This window comes from Oncorhynchus mykiss, chromosome 12 (genome assembly GCF_057628025.1).
Source record: "Oncorhynchus mykiss isolate SJ-2025 chromosome 12, ASM5762802v1, whole genome shotgun sequence".
In the NCBI taxonomy this organism is placed as follows: domain Eukaryota; kingdom Metazoa; phylum Chordata; class Actinopteri; order Salmoniformes; family Salmonidae; genus Oncorhynchus; species Oncorhynchus mykiss.
In genome coordinates, this window is record NC_143033.1 from 23147899 (window position 1) to 23166460 (window position 18562).

At 39.8% G+C, this 18562-nt stretch overlaps 1 protein-coding gene across 4 annotated transcripts in view; it reads left to right on the top strand.

The window, feature by feature from the left end:
- The window catches only part of LOC110537216 (bone morphogenetic protein 1), a 52009-nt gene that overhangs the window by 18765 nt on the left and 14682 nt on the right, over positions 1-18562 (top strand). For 3 of the 4 annotated variants that reach the window (XM_021623085.3, XM_021623087.3, XM_021623088.3), the window contains 5 exons: positions 4433-4535; positions 5034-5150; positions 17397-17542; positions 17885-18080; positions 18437-18562. In XM_021623085.3, coding sequence (XP_021478760.2) covers positions 4433-4535; positions 5034-5150; positions 17397-17542; positions 17885-18080; positions 18437-18562 — 688 coding nt within the window. The remainder of the gene's footprint in view (positions 1-4432; positions 4536-5033; positions 5151-17396; positions 17543-17884; positions 18081-18436) is intronic. The other variant, XM_090192030.1, reaches the window with a different exon arrangement.

Below are 18562 nucleotides of genomic sequence, written 5' to 3' on the forward strand. Positions count from 1 at the left end.
CTTTGAGAGAGGTAGTTAGCAAACCAGCCCAAAGACCCCTCAGAGACATCAATACTCCTTAGCCGGCCCACAAGAATGGAATGGTCTACCATATCAAAAGCTTTGGCCAAGTCACTAAAAATAGCAGCACAATATTGCTTAGAATCAAGGACATGGTGACATCATTGAGGACCTTTTAAGGTTGCAGTGACACATCCATAACCTGAACAGAAACCAGACTGCATACACGAGAGAATACTATAGACATCAAGAAAGCCAGTCAGTTGATTATTGACAAGTTTTTCCAACACTTTTGATAAACAGGGCAAAAGAGAAATAGGCCCATCTGACCCAGATGTTTTTGGGGGGTCAAGTTTAAGGAGCTCCTTTAGCACCTCGGACTCAGTCACTGCCCGCAGAGAGAAAGTTTGTAGCGGGGCAGGGGAAAAAGAGGGAGAAGCATCGGGGATAGTCACATTAGAAGGGGTGGGAGATTAGGAAATGTTGGACAGGCAAGGAGGCATCCTGACTTAATGAAGTGGTGATTAAAGAGCTCAGCCATGTGCTTCTTGTCAGTAACAACCCCACATCAACATTTAAGGGATATGGGCAGCTGTGAGGAGGATTTATTCTCCAGGTCTTTAACCGTTTTCTAGAACTTCTTGGGGTTAGACCCACAGAGAGAGAACTGCTCCTTAAAGTAACTAACTTTGACCTTCCGGATAGCTTGAGTGCACTTACTTCTCATTTGCCTGAATGATAGCCAGTCAGACTGAGTATTCGTGTGCAGAGCCTTTCGCCAAGTGCTATTCTTGAGGTGGAGTAAATCTGCAAGATCACGGTTGAACCAGGGGCTGAACCTGTTTTTAATTCTAATTTTCTTTATGTCGGCGTGCTTGTTAACAATACCACTGAAAATATTAAAAAATAAGGTCCAAGCATCTTCAACAGATCAAGCTCATTCTGTACCAATTTACAGAGGCCAGGTCATGAAGGAAGGCTTGCTCATGAAAGTTTTTTAGCAAGCGTCTATGACAAATTAGGACAGGTCGTTTCACTGAGCAGCCATTACGAACACAGGCTGTAAAACAGTGATCACTAAGGTCATTACAGAAAACACCACAATGATACCTATCAGGATTATTTGTGAGGATAGCATCAAGGAGAGTAGCCTTTTCTGGGTGTTTGGAGTCATACCTTGTGGGAGATTGGTAATAATCCCTCTACCCTCTTAAGCCTTAACCCCACCCATCTTTTTAAGGGTTCACATCATATCGAAGTTTCTTTGTCACATGCACATGATACAGTACAAAAGGTGTAAATGGTACAGTGAAATGGGTACTTGCATAGCAGCAATATCAAAAACAGAAAGTGTCCAGTTAAAAATACCTGGCTAATTTGATGGGTCATGTAATAATCCGGCCGAAATGGAGTCTTTTGTTTAGACATGTAGCTAAACAAGAACTGGCATAATCCCAACGCATACTGCTACCTATATAAACATTGTCATAGCTGTAGTATGAATCTGCATATTAGATAGCTGATATTAAGCTATAACTAGCAATGGAAAGAGTTTTCTGATTTGAGTAATATTACTACACAGATCATACATGTAACGTTAGCTATTGAGCCAGCAAGTTAATGTTTGCTAGCTAACTAACAGTATGCTTTAACTTGCAATAAAAATGACTTATTGACAAAATTTAGAAACTTATATCTGAAAATGTAGCTAGACTCTTACGGCAGACTTGAATCATTTTACCATGTGGCATGTGCAGAAAGTAGCCCATCACATTTTCCAACTGATCTGTCGATAACGCCTGCTAAATTCAGGGCTTCAATGTTGTTGACAAAAGTAGCAAAACTTTTTTATTTCTCGATGGCTAATGTTATATCTTTCAAAAACGGTGTGGTAGAAAGGACTGAACAGCTCACATTTTAGACGGAAGCATGCTAAATGGCAGACCAATCCAAACATCTCCCGGCATGTCCAGCCCATTCATTATCTCAGTAAATCTATGGCTAGCATGAATGTTCCTGTCTTTTTCCGTGGCTAAACAATCTAAACTCTTAATTTAACGATTTTATTTGAATTTATGGCTGGAATACAAGTTTGTTATTAAGGCACATGAAGTTCACGTTTAATAAGGTATTTCTGGCAAAAAAAAACACATTTTGATTAAAAAAAAAATGTATGTTTACGTTCAAATGCTGCCATACACCTAGTTTCCTGAAAGGAATCACATTTTGTCCATGAGTTTCTAGTAGATAGACCATATGGTTGAAAAGAAAATAGCCTAATTAATGAAAAAAGCATTTAATCAACAATGGCATTATTTTCAATTATCTCTGCAACTCTTCCAACTATTGACTTTTTTCACAACCGACACCAGTTTGACACCAACACATTGACATAGTAAAATAAATAAAAATGTGTAAATTAAAAATAAAATTATATTTCATGCTGAAACCATCATATTAAACACCAATGATTTTCACAAAATTGCTGGTTTGTATTTAGGACAATGTTTTACAGCATTGTCATTCTCTTACATTTTTTTTAATTATCGTATTTAATTATTTTATATATTTTACGTGATAAAGCCACACAGAGGGCCAGAGATGATTACAGACACCTCAACTGATGTACCCAAAAGGGCCATTAGAGATATTGTGATAGATTACATAAACTCTTGAAAGATACCAAAATTCTGGTAGTTTACTGGTAAACTTTGCAACCCCTAATCAGTTCACTTGACAAAATATATACGGTATCCTATAACAAAGGGGAGGATAGTTCTGGTTTGAGTCAAGTGAGGTGCATTGGCTACATTGCCTGACAACTCAACCTGAATTTAATTCTGCTGCTCTCTCGATCACTCGAGAAGAAATGGTTGATTTCCTCTTACCTTTATGTGCTACCCTTAACAAACTCTACTCTTTCCCTTGTCGTGTCTTTGGCTATGCCGGATTAAGTGATATGACATGCTATTCTATAAAATATTTTCTCCGTAATTAATATCACCTGATTGAGCTAATCATGTACATGTAATTAACTAGAGAGTCGGGCAACACAAAATAATATTTATAGAGCTGTTATCTTCCAAATAAACTCTTAAAGACCTAGTAATGTTTTACATCAATAGCAGTCAATATCAATCGTCATCTTACTTCAGTCTCATAATCTGAAAGTTGTAAATTCTTGGTTATCTGCAAGAACCCTAGCTAACAAGTTGAATAGCAATACAAAATTGGGTTTAATCATGTATTTACTAAATAACTAACTAATCACACATACACATAATTAAATTATAACTTGATTACAAATTACGTCATAAAGGAAAACGTCCCTAGCGGGCGGAACAGATATGACACCTTGTTACACAAAGGAAAAGGGTCTGGGTTGAGTGAAAGAGCGGGAGACTGAGGAACAAAGGAAAAAAGCTGTGCTATCGTAAATACAGTATCTTATGCATTCTAAATTACCGCCCATTTGGAAAAGGAAAATGCAATAAATATTTACTCTGAGCTGCGCTTCAGTAGGTTGGTGGTAGATGGAAGACTGTGTTGCCAAACCGAGTCCTTTGAAGAATGTCTCTGGTAGTCAATTGCATACGTTGTAGTAACGTCGTTGTGTGGTAGATGTGATACTCTGTCTGTTCCTTCCTAACCTGCGTTTGCAGCTGCGGTCGCTAACTCAACGGCTAGGAGGTATGACTTCTGTTGTGAATAAGAGTTCAAAGTTCATACCATTCGCAACCAAAGCTCATGCTGATGTTGGCTTCGTTGTGTAGTTATTATCTGAACCATTCTGACATCGGACCGTCGTCCTCACATCCTCGGAACAGGAAGTTATCTTGTCGTCAAGGGCTTATATAGGAAGGGAGAAAAGGGGTGTGTTTCATAGTTTACAACCTCTGTCTCTTCACGTGGGCGGGCCACTGAGTGAGCAGCCCTAACTTATGAAAACCCACATCTCACATTTTAGAAGCTAAAATCACATTTCATCCCGTCACAAATAATTTCATATTCAAACATTTTAAATTGAACAACAATTCCATGTGAATCTGATAACTCTGATGTGTAGACTTTCCACTGTAGAGTTTATGTCATCTCATCATTGATGAGAATGTCTCAGATGACAACAGAACTGACATCATATTCATTAAGTACCACCGCATATGTTCAATTGTTCGGATTACCAGAATATAGTTCATTTCCCCCCCACCTACTGATGTTCCCAGAATCTCTATGTTAACCAAGTTTACAAAAAATATAGAGAGTAGAGAGAGGAAAAAGGGGGAAAGAGGAATTTATGACTGTCATAAACCTATCCCCCAGGCCAATGTCATGATACCTTTCTTTTATCTCTCCCTATCTTAATTTCTGTCTGTCTGTCTGCGTGTCTGTGTCTGTCTGTCTGTCTGTCTGCCTGTCTCTCGCTCACACACAGATCATTCTGAACATTACTGCCATGGACCTCTACAGGAGTCACTTGTGCTGGTATGACCATGTGGAGGTTCGAGACGGGTTCGGGAGAAAAGCCCCTCTGAAAGGTCTTTACTTGGAAAAATATTTAGAGTTGAACCTATCCATAGAGAACTCTCCAGAGAGGTCTGCTATCTACATCTGCCAATAACTCTCAGAAAACATCCAATCAAGTTAATGTTCACCTGAGATTTTTAAATCCTAGAGCAGAAAAATGTTAGAATGGTTGGAATGTACAATATGTTCAGAATAATAGACTGATGGATAAAGATCAGACATCGCCAGCTGTCTGTGTAATAGTGATAAACTATGCCTCGGATTCAACCCAATCGCCCCTTTTCAGCTATGTACCTTAGACAGTGTTCCCTCATTCACAGAGACCGCATTCACAGTAAACTTTGCACATGTCGGCACAATCGGAAATGACCTTTAAATGTAAATCGCACAATAAGGTGGATCTAACTCAGATTGTAATGAATCTCAGCCCAGGAGCTGCCTATCTCAGTGTTGTTATTAGTCATTACCCTGGAGTTGTTGTGGTGTTTTTGTTTTATCTTTTGCATCAGGCCGTTACTGTGGGGACAGTCTACCTGGCCCTATCGTTTCCACGGATAGTCGGCTATGGATAGAGTTCAGGAGCAGCAGCAACTGGGTGGGCAAGGGCTTCTCAGCCGTGTATGAAGGTAACATCAGCCGTTTGACCATAGTCCATATTGTTTATATTTTGTTTATATACAGTACCAGTCAAAAGTTTGGTCACATCTACTCGTTCAAGGGTTTTTCTTTATTTTTACTATTTTCTACATTGTAGATTAATAGTGAAGACATCAACACTATGAAATAACACATGGAATCACGTAGTAACCAAAAAAGTGTTATATAGTTGAGATTCTTCAAAGTAGCCACCCTTTGCCTGGATGACAGCTTTGCATTCTCTCAACCAGCTTCATGGGGCAGTTACCTGGAATGCATTTCAATTAACAGGTATGCCATGTTAAAAGTTAATTTGTGGAATTTATTTCCTTCCTAATGCGTTTGAGCCATTCAGTTGTGTTGTGACAAGGTAGGGGTGGTACAGTGGTTCCTCCTTTTAAAAGTTGCGAGCTTACACCGCGGGACTTTGAGATACCCAGCGTCACAGCTTCATTGCTCCACACCACGGCAGGGGGGAGTTAGAGCACTCATTATGCATTTGGGTCCCAAGGTTTTTATATGACCAATCATATTGAGTGGTTCCAATGATGAATTTGACGTTATGCCACCCGTTACTGGTGACTTTCATCAGCAAAGGTGTTTGACAAAAACATTACGGTGGAAGCAAATGTAAGTAATTATAACGAGTCAAGCAAAGAATGTACAATTGAGAGGAATATGTTAATGTAGAAACAAACGATTTTGCATATTTTTTTTGTCATAAAGTTAATTTGTGAAAATTGCTATTTAGCAAGTATTTTGACAGTTATATCCAAAACAAGGTGTATCAAACTTCATTCTTTGAATGATGCTGTGTCTGCATGTATGTATGTATTACAATTATACACTTCAACGGTGTTTACCACTGCCACTCCTGGGACATCAATGATTACACATTGTAACTATGCAATATACTAGAAACATGATTCAAGTAAAGGCTGATTTGTAATTCATATATACAGAAGAAAAAAAAACAGTACACTACACTTCCTAGAGCGGTTTAGAGCATACTACTATTTGCCTGTGAATAACCAGACCTTCAAACAAACTTGCTATGCTGAATTCTTGACACCCAACCGAATGCCCACAAGCGAGCCACTCAGGCGGAGAATGACGCGTGGAAGAAGGCGAGGAATGAGATGGGAGTAACAATCGAGGCTATTTGCTCTGAGACCGGCATAATAATGGAATGAAACAAGCAGGAAGCAGGTTTTGAATCCTCAACATTCTAGCCCGAAGTCCAGCACGCTTTCGATTGTGCCCAAATGTATTAATTGGGGTTGGGGCCGATTTGTGGCTAGAAACACTTTATCAATTGGAATCTTTAACAAGTGGAAAATTATTATTATTTGTTTTTCGCAAGCGTAGCAGGCTGTGAATTATGCTAACAACATTTCTAGGATGGGCTATTAGCTGAACAAAAACTATTCAATCTCTACTAAATAATTTTGGGGCGGCAGGGTAGCCTAGTGGTTAGAGCGTTGGACTAGTTTGCTCACATCGTATATAGACTTGCTTATACTGTATTATTGACTGTATGTTTGTTTTACTCCATGTGTAACTCTGTGTCGTTGTATGTGTCGAACTGCTTTGCTTTATCTTGGCCAGGTCGCAATTGTAAATGAGAACTTGTTCTCAACTTGCCTACCTGGTTAAATATAGGTGAAATAAATAAATAAATAAAATAAAATAGTAACTGGAAGGTTGCAAGTTCAAATCGCTGAGCTGACAAGGTACAAATCTGCTGTTCTGCCCCTGAACAGGCAGTTAACCCACTGTTCCTAGGCCGTCATTGAAAAAAAGAAATAATCCCCTCCCCAACTTGCAACAAATCCTTTGTTTCCACATCTACATACACACAGTTAATGTTCTGAAAAAAATATATATATATACAGTTGAAGTCGGAAGTTTACATACACCTAAGCCAAATACATTTCAACTCAGTTTTTCACAATTCCTGACATTTAATCCTAGTAAAAATTCCCTGTCTTAGGTCAGTTAGGATCACCACTTTATTTTAAGGATGTGAAATGTCAGAATAATAGTAGAGAGAATGATTTATTTCAGCTTGTGTTTCTTTCATCACATTCCCAGTGGGTCAGAAGTTTACATACACCCAATTAGTATTTGGTAGCATTGCCTTTAAATTGTTTAACTTGGGTCAAACATTTTGGGTAGCCTTCCACAAGCTTCCCACAATAAGTTGGGTGAATTTTGGCCCATTCCTCCTGACAGAGCTGGTGTAACTGAGTCAGGTTTGTAGGCCCCCTTGCTCACGCACACTTTTTCAGTTCTGCCCACACATTTTCTATAGGATTGAGGTCAGGGCTTTGTGATGGCCACTCCAATACCTTGACTTTGTTGTCCTTAAGCCATTTTGCCACAACTTTGGAAGTATGCTTGGGGTCATTGTCCATTTGGAAGACCCATTTGCGACCAAGCTTTAACTTCCTGACTGATGACTTGAGATGTTGCTTCAATATATCCACATAATTTTCCTACATCATGATGCCATCTATTTTGCGAAGTGCACCAGTCCCTCCTGCAGCAAAGCACCCCCACAACATGATGCTGCCACCCCCGTGCTTCACGGTTGGGATGGTGTTCTTCAGCTTGCAGGCTTCCCAATGTTTCCTCCATAACGAGGGTCATTATTGCCAAACAGTTCTATTTTTGTTTCATCAGACCAGAGGATATTTCTCCAAAAAGTACTTTCTTTCTTTGTCCCCATGTGTAGTTGCAAACTGTAGTCTGTTTTTTTTCTGACTGTTTTGGAACAGTGGCTTCTTCTTTGCTGATAGGCCTTTCAGGTTATGTCGATATAGGACTCGTTTTACTGTGGATATAGATACTTTTTAATTTCAACAAAGTTTGCGTCTTTAGATATTTTTGTCAGATGTTACTATGGAATAGTGAAGTATAATTACAAGCATTCCATAAGTGTCAAAGGCATTTATTGACAATTACATGACCATTACATGAAGTTGATGCAAAGAGTCAATATTTGCAGTGTTGACCCTTCTTTTTCAAGACCTCTGCAATCCGCCCTGGCATGCTGTCAATTAACTTCTGGGACACATCCTGACTGATGGCAGTCCAATCTTGCATAATCAATGCTTGGAGTTAGTCAGAATTTGTGGGTTTTTGTTTGTCCACCCGCCTCTCAAAGATTGACCACAAGTTCTCAATGGGATTAAGGTCTGGGGAGTTTCCTGGCCATGGACCCAAAATATCGATGTTTTGTTCCCCGAGCCACTTAGTTATCACTTTTGCCTTATGGCGAGGTGCTCTATCATGCTGGAAAAGGCATTGTTCATCACCAAACTGTTCTTGGATGGTTGGGACAAGTTGCTCTCGGAGGATATGTTGGTACCATTCTTTATTCATGGCTGTGTTCTTAGGCAAAATTGTGATTGAGCCCACTCCCTTGGCTGAGAAGCAAACCCACACATGAATGGTCTCAGGATGCTTTACTGTTGGCAGGACACAGGACTGATGGTAGCGCTCACCTTGTCTTCTCCGGACAAGCTTTTTTCGGATGCCCAAAACAATCGGAAAGGGGATTCATCAGAGAAAATGACTTTACTCCAGTCCTCAGCAGTCCAATCCCTGTACCTTTTGCAGAATACCAGTCTGTCCCTGATGTTTTTCCCGGAGAGTGGCTTCTTTGCTGCCCTTCTTGACACCAGGCCATCCTCCAAAAGTATTTGCCTCACTGTGCACGCAGATGCACTCACACCTGCCTGCTGCCATTCCTGAGCAAGCTCTGTAATGGTGGTGCCCCGATACCGCAGCTGAATCAACATTAGGAGACGATCCTGGCGCTTTCTGGACTTTCTTGGGTGCCCTGAAGCCTTCTTCACAACAATTGAACTGCTCTCCTTGAAGTTCTTGATGATCTGATAAATGGTTGATTTAGGTGCAATCTTACTGGCAGCAATATCCTTGCCTGTGAGGCCCTTTTTGTGCAAAGCAATGATGATGGCACGTGTTTCCTTGTAGGCAACCGTGGTTGACAGAGGAAGAACAATGATTCCAAGCATCACCCTCCTTTTGAAGCTTCCAGTCTGTTATTTGAACTCAATCAGCATGACAGAGTGATCTCCAGCAATGTCCTCGTCAACACTCACACCTGTGTTAACGAGAGAATCACTGACATGATGTCAGCTGGTCCTTTTGTGGCGGGGCTGAAATGCAGTGGAAATGTTTTTTGGGGGATTCAGTTAATTTGCATGGCAAAGAGGGACTTTGCAATTCATCTGATCACTCTTCATAACACTCTGGAGTATATGCAAATTGCCATCATACAAACTGAGGCAGCAGACTCTGTGAAAATTAATATTTGTGTAATTCTCAAAACCTTTGGCCACGACTGTATATATTGGTCATGGCTCCCGAGTGGCGCAGCGGTCTAAGGCACTGCATCTCAGTGCAAGAGGCATTACTACAGTCCCTGGTTCGAATAAAGGCTGCATCACATCCGACCGTGATTGGGAGTGCCATAGGGCATTGTACAATTGGCCCAGGGTAAACTGGGGTAGGCCGTGATTGTAAATAAGAATTTGTTCTTACCTGACTTGCCTAGTTAAATAAAATTTAAAAACAACCGGCGGCAACCACAGCACAATCAATAGCAGGTGAACATTGGCTGGTGCTGAAAATATAGCTAACATGCTGACCCGACCGGACACGTCGCTTGCGCGAGCATTGCAAAATAATTGTAAAAATCCATGTTATTCAATTGTTGTGCCAACGAGCGTCTGCGATGCCAAGGGCTAAAATAGAACTCCTTTCTATTTTGGACGCAGATCGTGCTGGAAGTCCTGCCTCTCCCATCTCCTCATTGGTTTATAGAAGCAGAAACCCACGTGCCATCTCCTAATTGGTTATATCCACGTGGGTGATTGAAAGACAAATTGTTTTGCCGGTTGTCGTGGTAATACTATGAAAGTGTAGATGCGATCACCATAAAAGTTCAATGATGATAAAGCCTTGAAGGAGGAGAGATGACTAGAAACTATTTGGTTGGCCGTTTTATGTGTGGATTAATTGTGGGAGTAGAGGACCTTGTGCATGTCAGGTAAAATAACAACTCAATGTTTATATCCCAGGACAAATTAGCAGCAGCAAGCTAGCTAAATAGGACAAATTAGCTAGCAAGTGCAAGCTAACTAGCTAAATTGCCTTACATGTTTAATACTTTTCGACCTGTCCCCAAATTAATGCAATTGGTTTAGAGTTTGTTTTGATGTTTTAACCTGCGTGTCGTGATCGCGTTTGGTGTAGGGGGACAAAATACATTTATGCACGATAGCGCACGATGGCGCACGCAAGCAGCCGGTTTGGGTTCCGTGTAACTTGTTATGCAAGTGTTGCACACCAACAGATGGAGAAAACCTACATCAGTCGAGCAATTCATTTCAACAATAATCTTCATTTTAATTTGACTTTACAAACAACAAGAGGGCTTATTTGGAGTCTAGTTCTTTGGAGCCAAGACCTATATAAAATAACTTAGCCTACCTCAGCCAGTTATGAGGCTGAAGAGCCTAATAGAAGAAGGAGTTTTTTATTAGGCCTACTTACTATTGCAACTGGTCAAAAATGTAGCATCCTACATAAAACAATCATTTAAAGAAAAAAAGTCTGCACGTTCGAACTAAAACAATGTAACTGTTAATGAAAAGCTCACATTTGTAAATCCCGAACTCAAAGTTATTGGAAAGGTAGATATAAATGATTTGTGACATTGTGGTTACAATAAAGAATGTAAACAAGATGCTGTGTTTTTATTTACAGTAGTGATGGACAACTGGAGGCATTTTGAAAACAGGTTGTCAAACACTTGTCTTCCACAAGTCTACTGTAGTATTGTAGCAGGTGTAGCCCATCATACAAATGTTTCCTATTAGCAGAACAATATACTTTTTAATAGCCCGGCTATTGTAGTGAAAATCCCTCAACTTGCAATGTATTGGATGCTTAAGTACTCTAAAGTGTTACATTTCTATCTTAAAACAGCAGTACAGTATTTCTTCATCAACATCTTTATGCTTTCGTTAATAAAATAACGAGAAAAAATACATTCAAATGCAGGTGTTTATTTAAACTACATTTTATTGTTGTATCGTCAATTTCTCTTGCAAAAACATCTTGATGGCCTTGACTAGTTCATCTTTGCTTGTCGGCTTGGCAGAGTTATCATCCATAACTCTGCCGAGCCGACATGTGTTCAGTTGATGCCAAACAAGTTTGATCGGGTTTAAATCAGGAGACCTACATGTAGAGCTGAAAAAAATATTTTTAGATATACTGTGGGCCTACCGTAGGTGTTGTAGGTCTTTTATTTATTCCTTTTTTATTTAACCTTTATTTTACTACATAAAGGTCTGCTGACGTCTTGACCCAGTTTATGCCGTCTGCATTTGGAGAAGAAAAAAATACATTCAGCCTAACAGTCAACATTAGGTACAATAATAGAAATATACATGTAAATAGGCCTAAACGTAACAAAATATTGCTATAATCCTACCTTGAAAGAAACGATGTGGTTCGAGAAAAACCTCTCTGATTTAGGGTCCAGCATATCTCTTGATGATTTCTTCCTCAAAGAAATCTCGAGCCATGATACCTGAAAAAGGAGGCAAGAGTGAATTATTGTGGAACACATAACAGTCTGTGAGGTGGAGGCTACAATATTTTATGTACCTTTTGCTTTGTAAATAGCCAAACTTACCATAAAAAAATCTAATATGGGCCTCATCCCTGGCAAGAAATTGCCCCCAACACATGGAGTTTGAGCGGATGCTTGGGACTCGGCTTGCTTGATCCATGCCTGGGCCTGCATGACTCAAAGTTCTTTGTTTGTCAGAGGAATGAGTACTTGAGGTCACGAGAAAGTCTGGACATGGCCTACTCTCCCTTATGAATTAGGAATTAGGCACTTTCCCATGTTTACTACAGTATGTAATGTAGGCTATGTTTACTTGTCAGACTGCACAGTAGCCTAATAAACAAATGCAGGTGGCTTATATCTTCAATATGCTTATATGCAATATGCTTTATTATCCAAATGTAAAGGCATATACAGTGCCTTGCGAAAGTATTCGCCCCCCTTGAACTTTGCGACCTTTTGACACATTTCAGGCTTCAAACATAAAGATATAAAACTGTATTTTTTTGTGATGAATCAACAACAAGTGGGACACATTCATGAAGTGGAACGACATTTATTGGATATTTCAAACTTTTTTAACAAATCAAAAACTGAAAAACTGGGCGTGCAAAATTATTCAGCCCCCTTAAGTTAATACTTTGTAGCGCCACCTTTTGCTGCGATTACAGCTGTAAGTCGCTTGGTGTATGTCTCTATCAGTTTTGCACATCGAGAGACTGACATTTTTTCCCATTCCTCCTTGCAAAACAGCTCAAGCTCAGTGATGTTGGATGGAGAGCATTTGTGAACAGCAGTTTTCAGTTCTTTCCACAGATTCTCGTTTGGATTCAGGTCTGGACTTTGACTTGGCCATTCTAACACCTGGATATGTTTATTTTTGAACCATTCCATTGTAGATTTTGCTTTATGTTTTGGGTCATTGTCTTGTTGGAAGACAAATCTCCGTCCTAGTCTCAGGTCTTTTGCAGACTCCATCAGGTTTTCTTCCAGAATGGTCCTGTATTTGGCTCCATCCATCTTCCCATCAATTTTAACCATCTTCCCTGTCCCTGCTGAAGAAAAGCAGGCCCAAACCATGATGCTGCCACCACCATGTTTGACAGTGGGGATGGTGTGTTCAGCTGTGTTGCTTTTACGCCAAACATAACGTTTTGCATTGTTGCCAAAAAGTTCAATTTTGGTTTCATCTGACCAGAGCACCTTCTTCCACATGTTTGGTGTGTCTCCCAGGTGGCTTGTGGCAAACTTTAAACGACACTTTTTATGGATATCTTTAAGAAATGGCTTTCTTCTTGCCACTCTTCAATAAAGGCCAGATTTGTGCAATATACGACTGATTGTTGTCCTATGGACAGAGTCTCCCACCTCAGCTGTAGATCTCTGCAGTTCATCCAGAGTGATCATGGGCCTCTTGGCTGCATCTCTGATCAGTCTTCTCCTTGTATGAGCTGAAAGTTTAGAGGGACGGCCAGGTCTTGGTAGATTTGCAGTGGTCTGATACTCCTTCCATTTCAATATTATCGCTTGCACAGTGCTCCTTGGGATGTTTAAAGCTTGGGAAATCTTTTTGTATCCAAATCCGGCTTTAAACTTCTTCACAACAGTATCTCGGACCTGCCTGGTGTGTTCCTTGTTCTTCATGATGCTCTCTGCGCTTTTAACGGACCTCTGAGACTATCACAGTGCAGGTGCATTTATACGGAGACTTGATTACACACAGGTGGATTGTATTTATCATCATTAGTCATTTAGGTCAACATTGGATCATTCAGAGATCCTCACTGAACTTCTGGAGAGAGTTTGCTGCACTGAAAGTAAAGGGGCTGAATAATTTTGCACGCCCAGTTTTTCAGTTTTGATTTGTTAAAAAAGTTTGAAATATCCAATAAATGTCGTTCCACTTCATGAATGTGTCCGACTTGTTGTTGATTCATCACAAAAAAATACAGTTTTATATCTTTGTTTGAAGCCTGAAATGTGGCAAAAGGTCGCAAAGTTCAAGGGGGCCGAATACTTTCGCAAGGCACTGTACTATACAGTAATGTATTTCTTCATCATCTTTGTGCTTTTGTTAATAAAATAATGATAAAAATACTTTCAAAATGCAGATGTTTATTTAGTTATGGATCCATAACAAATTACTATGGGAATAAATATCACTGAATTACAGAAATATTGGAACAACGTTGTCTAATGAAGGTAAACAAATGGTTTCTTACTGGAAAATACTATTTCAAACACACGGTCACGTTGTACAGTGACAATATGGCTATTAGCAGGGCTATATTTTGGCCTTTTATAAACATTATTTTGACTAATTCAGATTACAATACTCACTATCGTTTTTGAAAACAAAATAATCTATAAATATCGGTATATATAGCCTTCCCGCTGTGGACGTCTATGTCAGCATCGTTTTGCGCTGCTCTGAGACAAGCTTGGAGAAACTAAAATGTTCAATGATATTCTTAAGATATATGTGTTGACTAAATATAAGCAAGTGATGTCTGCTAAATAATCAAGTTTGATTTATTTCCGGGGAAACCTTTCTAAATAACAAACTGGCTTTATTTACAAATTGGTGAGAATGTCTCACCCCATGTTCAAGAATGGCCTTTTTCTCACTCACTCTAGGTTAAATGAAAACGAAATCTCCAAAATATAATTACTTTTTAAACAAAGCGAATGTTATTATTATAAATTAATTTTGTATTATATAAAAGCCCCTTAGATATTCAGAATCCTCCAATCCTTAAAATGCAATTTTTTTTTTTAGATATACTGTAGACCTACCATAGGCTAAATGAGTCTCATTAGTGTTGAGTAATGTGCTGTTAAAAGTGGTGTAGGTCTTATTTATTTAAAGAGCATATTGAAGTTAGAAGCAATAGGATTTGAAGCAAAAGCCTACACATATTTTAGCACCGTTTCGCACTGCTCTGAGACAAGCATGGGGACTGGTCTTGATAAATCAATGAGATTTTTATTTTCACTTAATCTCCGTTTGGGTAATGGTTAGACTGAAATTAGAAAATTAAAGAGATGTTATGCTCTTAGTGTAACCTTTATTTAATTAGTCAAGCCAGTTAAGAACAAAGGACAGCCTACTCCTTCCTCCCCATCGGGGAATTGAACCCCGGTCCTCCGCGTGCCCTGCCCGCACGACACAGTGATTCTTTAGCTAAATAGCTCAGCACTGTACTACTGACCATTATGTTGTACAGCACCATATTTTCCGATCCATCCTAACGGAAACCTAGAGGGTTTTTTGTTTTTCTTGGGAATAGAAACACCATAATACTAATCAAATTAATTAAGGAAGTACCAGTCAAAAGTTGACACACCTACTCATTCCAGGGTTTTTCTTTATTTTTTACTATTTTCTACATTGTAGAATAATAGTGAAGACATCACAACTATGAAATAACACATATGATATCAGTTAAGAACAAATTATTTTTTACAAGGACAGCCTACTCCTTCCTCCCCATCGGGGAATTGAATCCCAGTCTCCTGCGTGCCCTCATTCTCTAATACAGACATGGCCAGACATGGCCCATGTGTATTACATTATGTATTGTAGGCTATGTTTACTTGTCAGACTGCACAGTTGCCTAATAAACAAATGCAGGTGGATTATATCTTCAAAATGCCTTAAATGCTTTATTATCCAAATGTAAAAAAATAAAAAAAATATATTATATAAAAATATTGGAACAAAGTTGTCTAATGAAGGCAAATGTAGAATCCTCTAATCCTCTTATGCTGTAGCCTACTCTTGACCTTCACATTGTTCAGCTCCATATTTTCCATTCCAATGGAAACCCTGAGAGTTTTGTTTTTTGTTTTTCTCGGAATAGAAACATCATAATATTAATCAAATGAACTAAGCCAAATTTCTTAAAATCAATCCCATATACAATGTTATTCCAAAAAAGGTTTTACATTCTCTGGTAATGCCAATATGGAAGACTATCAAATGCTTCTCCAAGATGCCCTCTGGTGGTCAAACTAGCACTAAATCGCATTAACAGAAAAATGGCTGACAATTAAATAACTTGCCACAGACTGCTGCAGCAGCCCGCAAGGTGTGCTGCAGTATGACACAACTTTTAAAGGAGGAATCACTGTATACAGAATATAGCTCTATTTGGTAAAAGACCAAGTCCACATTATGGCAAGAACAGCTCAAATAAGCAAAGAGAAACGACAGTCCATCATTACTTTAAGACATGAAGGTCAGTCAATGTGGAACATTGCAAGAACTTTGAAAGTTTCTTCAAGTGCAGTTGCAAAAACCATCAAGCGCTATGATGAAACTGGCTCTCATGAGGACCGCAAACAGGAAAGGAAGACTCAGAGTTACCTCTGCTGCAGAGGATAAATTCATTAGAGTTACCAGCCTCAGAAATTGCAGCCCAAATAAATACTTCACAGAGTTCAAGTAACAGACACATCTCAACATCAACTGGTGAGAGAAGACTGTGTGAATCAGGGCTTCATGGTTGAATTGCTGCAAAGAAACCAATACTAAAGGACACCAATAATAAGAAGAGCTTTTCTTGGGCCAAGAAACACAAGCAATGGACATAAGATTGGTGGAAATCTGTCCTTTGGTCCGATATGTCCAAATGTTCGATTTTTTTGTTCTCTTTGTGAGACGAAGAGTGGGTGAACAGATGATCTCTGCATGTTTGGTTCCCACCTTTAAGCATGGAGGAGGAGGTGTGATGGTGTGGGTGTGCTTTGCAAGTGACACTGTCAGTGATTTATTTAGAAATCAAGGCACACTTAACCAGCATGGCTACCACAGCATTCTGCAGCGATACGCCTTCCCATCTGGTTTGAGCTTAGTGAGACTATTATTTGTTTTTCAACAGGAGAATGACCCAAAACACAACTACAGGCTGTGTAAGGGCTATTTGACCAAGATGGAGAGTGATGGAGTGCGGCATCAGATGATCTGGCCTCCACTATCACCCGATCTCAACCCAAATGAGATGGTTTGGAAAGAGTTGGACTGCAAAGTGAAGAAAAATCAGCCAACAAGTGCTCAGCATATGTGGGAACTCCTTCAAGACTGTTGGTAAAGCATTCCAGGTGAATCTGGTTGAGAGAATGCCAATAGTGTGCAACGCTGTCAAGGCAAATTCTACTTTGTAGAATCTAAAATCTAAATTATATTCTGATTTATTTAACACTGTTTTGGTTACTACATGACTCCATATGTGTTATTTCATAGTTTTGATGCCTTCACTATTACTCTACAATGTAGAACATAGTAAAAAAAATACCCTTGAATGAGTAGGTGTTTCCAAGCTTTGACTGGTACTATATATATAGATAGATATCGAGCAAGATTATTTTCCCTTTTTTAGTGTCTGAAAAAAGCCTTCGTTTTCTGAAACATTCAAATTACGTAAGCTCTATGCACAGAAACTATTGCTTATCACTATATTCTCTTGATCTCAAAAGAAGGGGAAAAGGGTGAAGTTGATATTGTTGTTGGAAGAATTCATGGAAGTTATACCCCCCTCCTTCTGCTTCCCTCTCTCACCAGCCATCTGTGGGGGAGAGGTGAACAGGGACAATGGCCAGATCCAGTCACCCAACTACCCTGACGACTACCGACCCAACAAAGTGTGCGTGTGGAAGATCACAGTAGCACAGGATTTCCATGTGGGCCTCTCCTTCCAGTCATTTGAGGTAAAGACTGTGAGACGGAAAGGGAAGTGGAATGTAATTTTCACTCAATCCTGTACGAGACACCCAGACACTACTGAGCAGGATGAATAATCGGCATTCAATTTGGGATGACAGCAGCCCATCCAGCACATCCTCTTACTGCCAATCGTATAGTCCAGGCACTGAGATGTAGGACGTGCTGGATGGAGACTTCTTCTTTATCACTTACAGGAGGATACTGTCAAAATAATAGTCAAAATAATCATATTTAAAACCGACATAGCAGAGATGTGAATTTGTAGGACAGTTGGGCATCCTGTGTCAACATCCTCCCCAATCTTCCTTGCCTTATGTCTACCATAGATTGAGAGGCATGACAGCTGTGCTTATGACTACCTGGAAGTGAGAGATGGGAACTCAGAGAGCAGTCCACTGCTGGGCCGCTTCTGTGGCCATGACAAACCAGACGACATCAAGACCAGCTCCAACCAGCTTTGGATGAAATTTGTGTCTGATGGATCAGTGAACAAGGCAGGATTTGCTGCCACCTTTTTCAAAGGTCAGATGCCAAGAATAGTGTCCATCTGTGATTAGTGTTTATGATGACACAGGATCGGGTAATATTTTGGGATGCCATGACCTCTGGGTGAGATGGAGTATATGTTGAACTCTTTATTTCTGTGGACTGAAAATACAAAGGGAAGGATGTAGAATTGATGGTTTCCTAGAATGCTTTGCTAAATGTTCTCGTTCTTCTTTCATCGTGGCATATTACGACGATGTCTACTTGGAAGAGGTCGACTTTGATGAACATACAAAGGGGGGGAAGTGGAAGTAGTTATACAATGTGCAGTAGAACTGATGGTTCCTTTCTTCTTCTTAATTGCATATCACAACGGCGTCTGTGGGTGGTAGAGATGGACGAGTGTTGTAAGCCTGATAATGGGCGTTGTGAGCAGCGCTGTGTGAATACCCTGGGCAGCTACCGATGTGCCTGTGACCCTGGCTTTGAGCTCGCCTCAGACAGACGCAGCTGTGAGG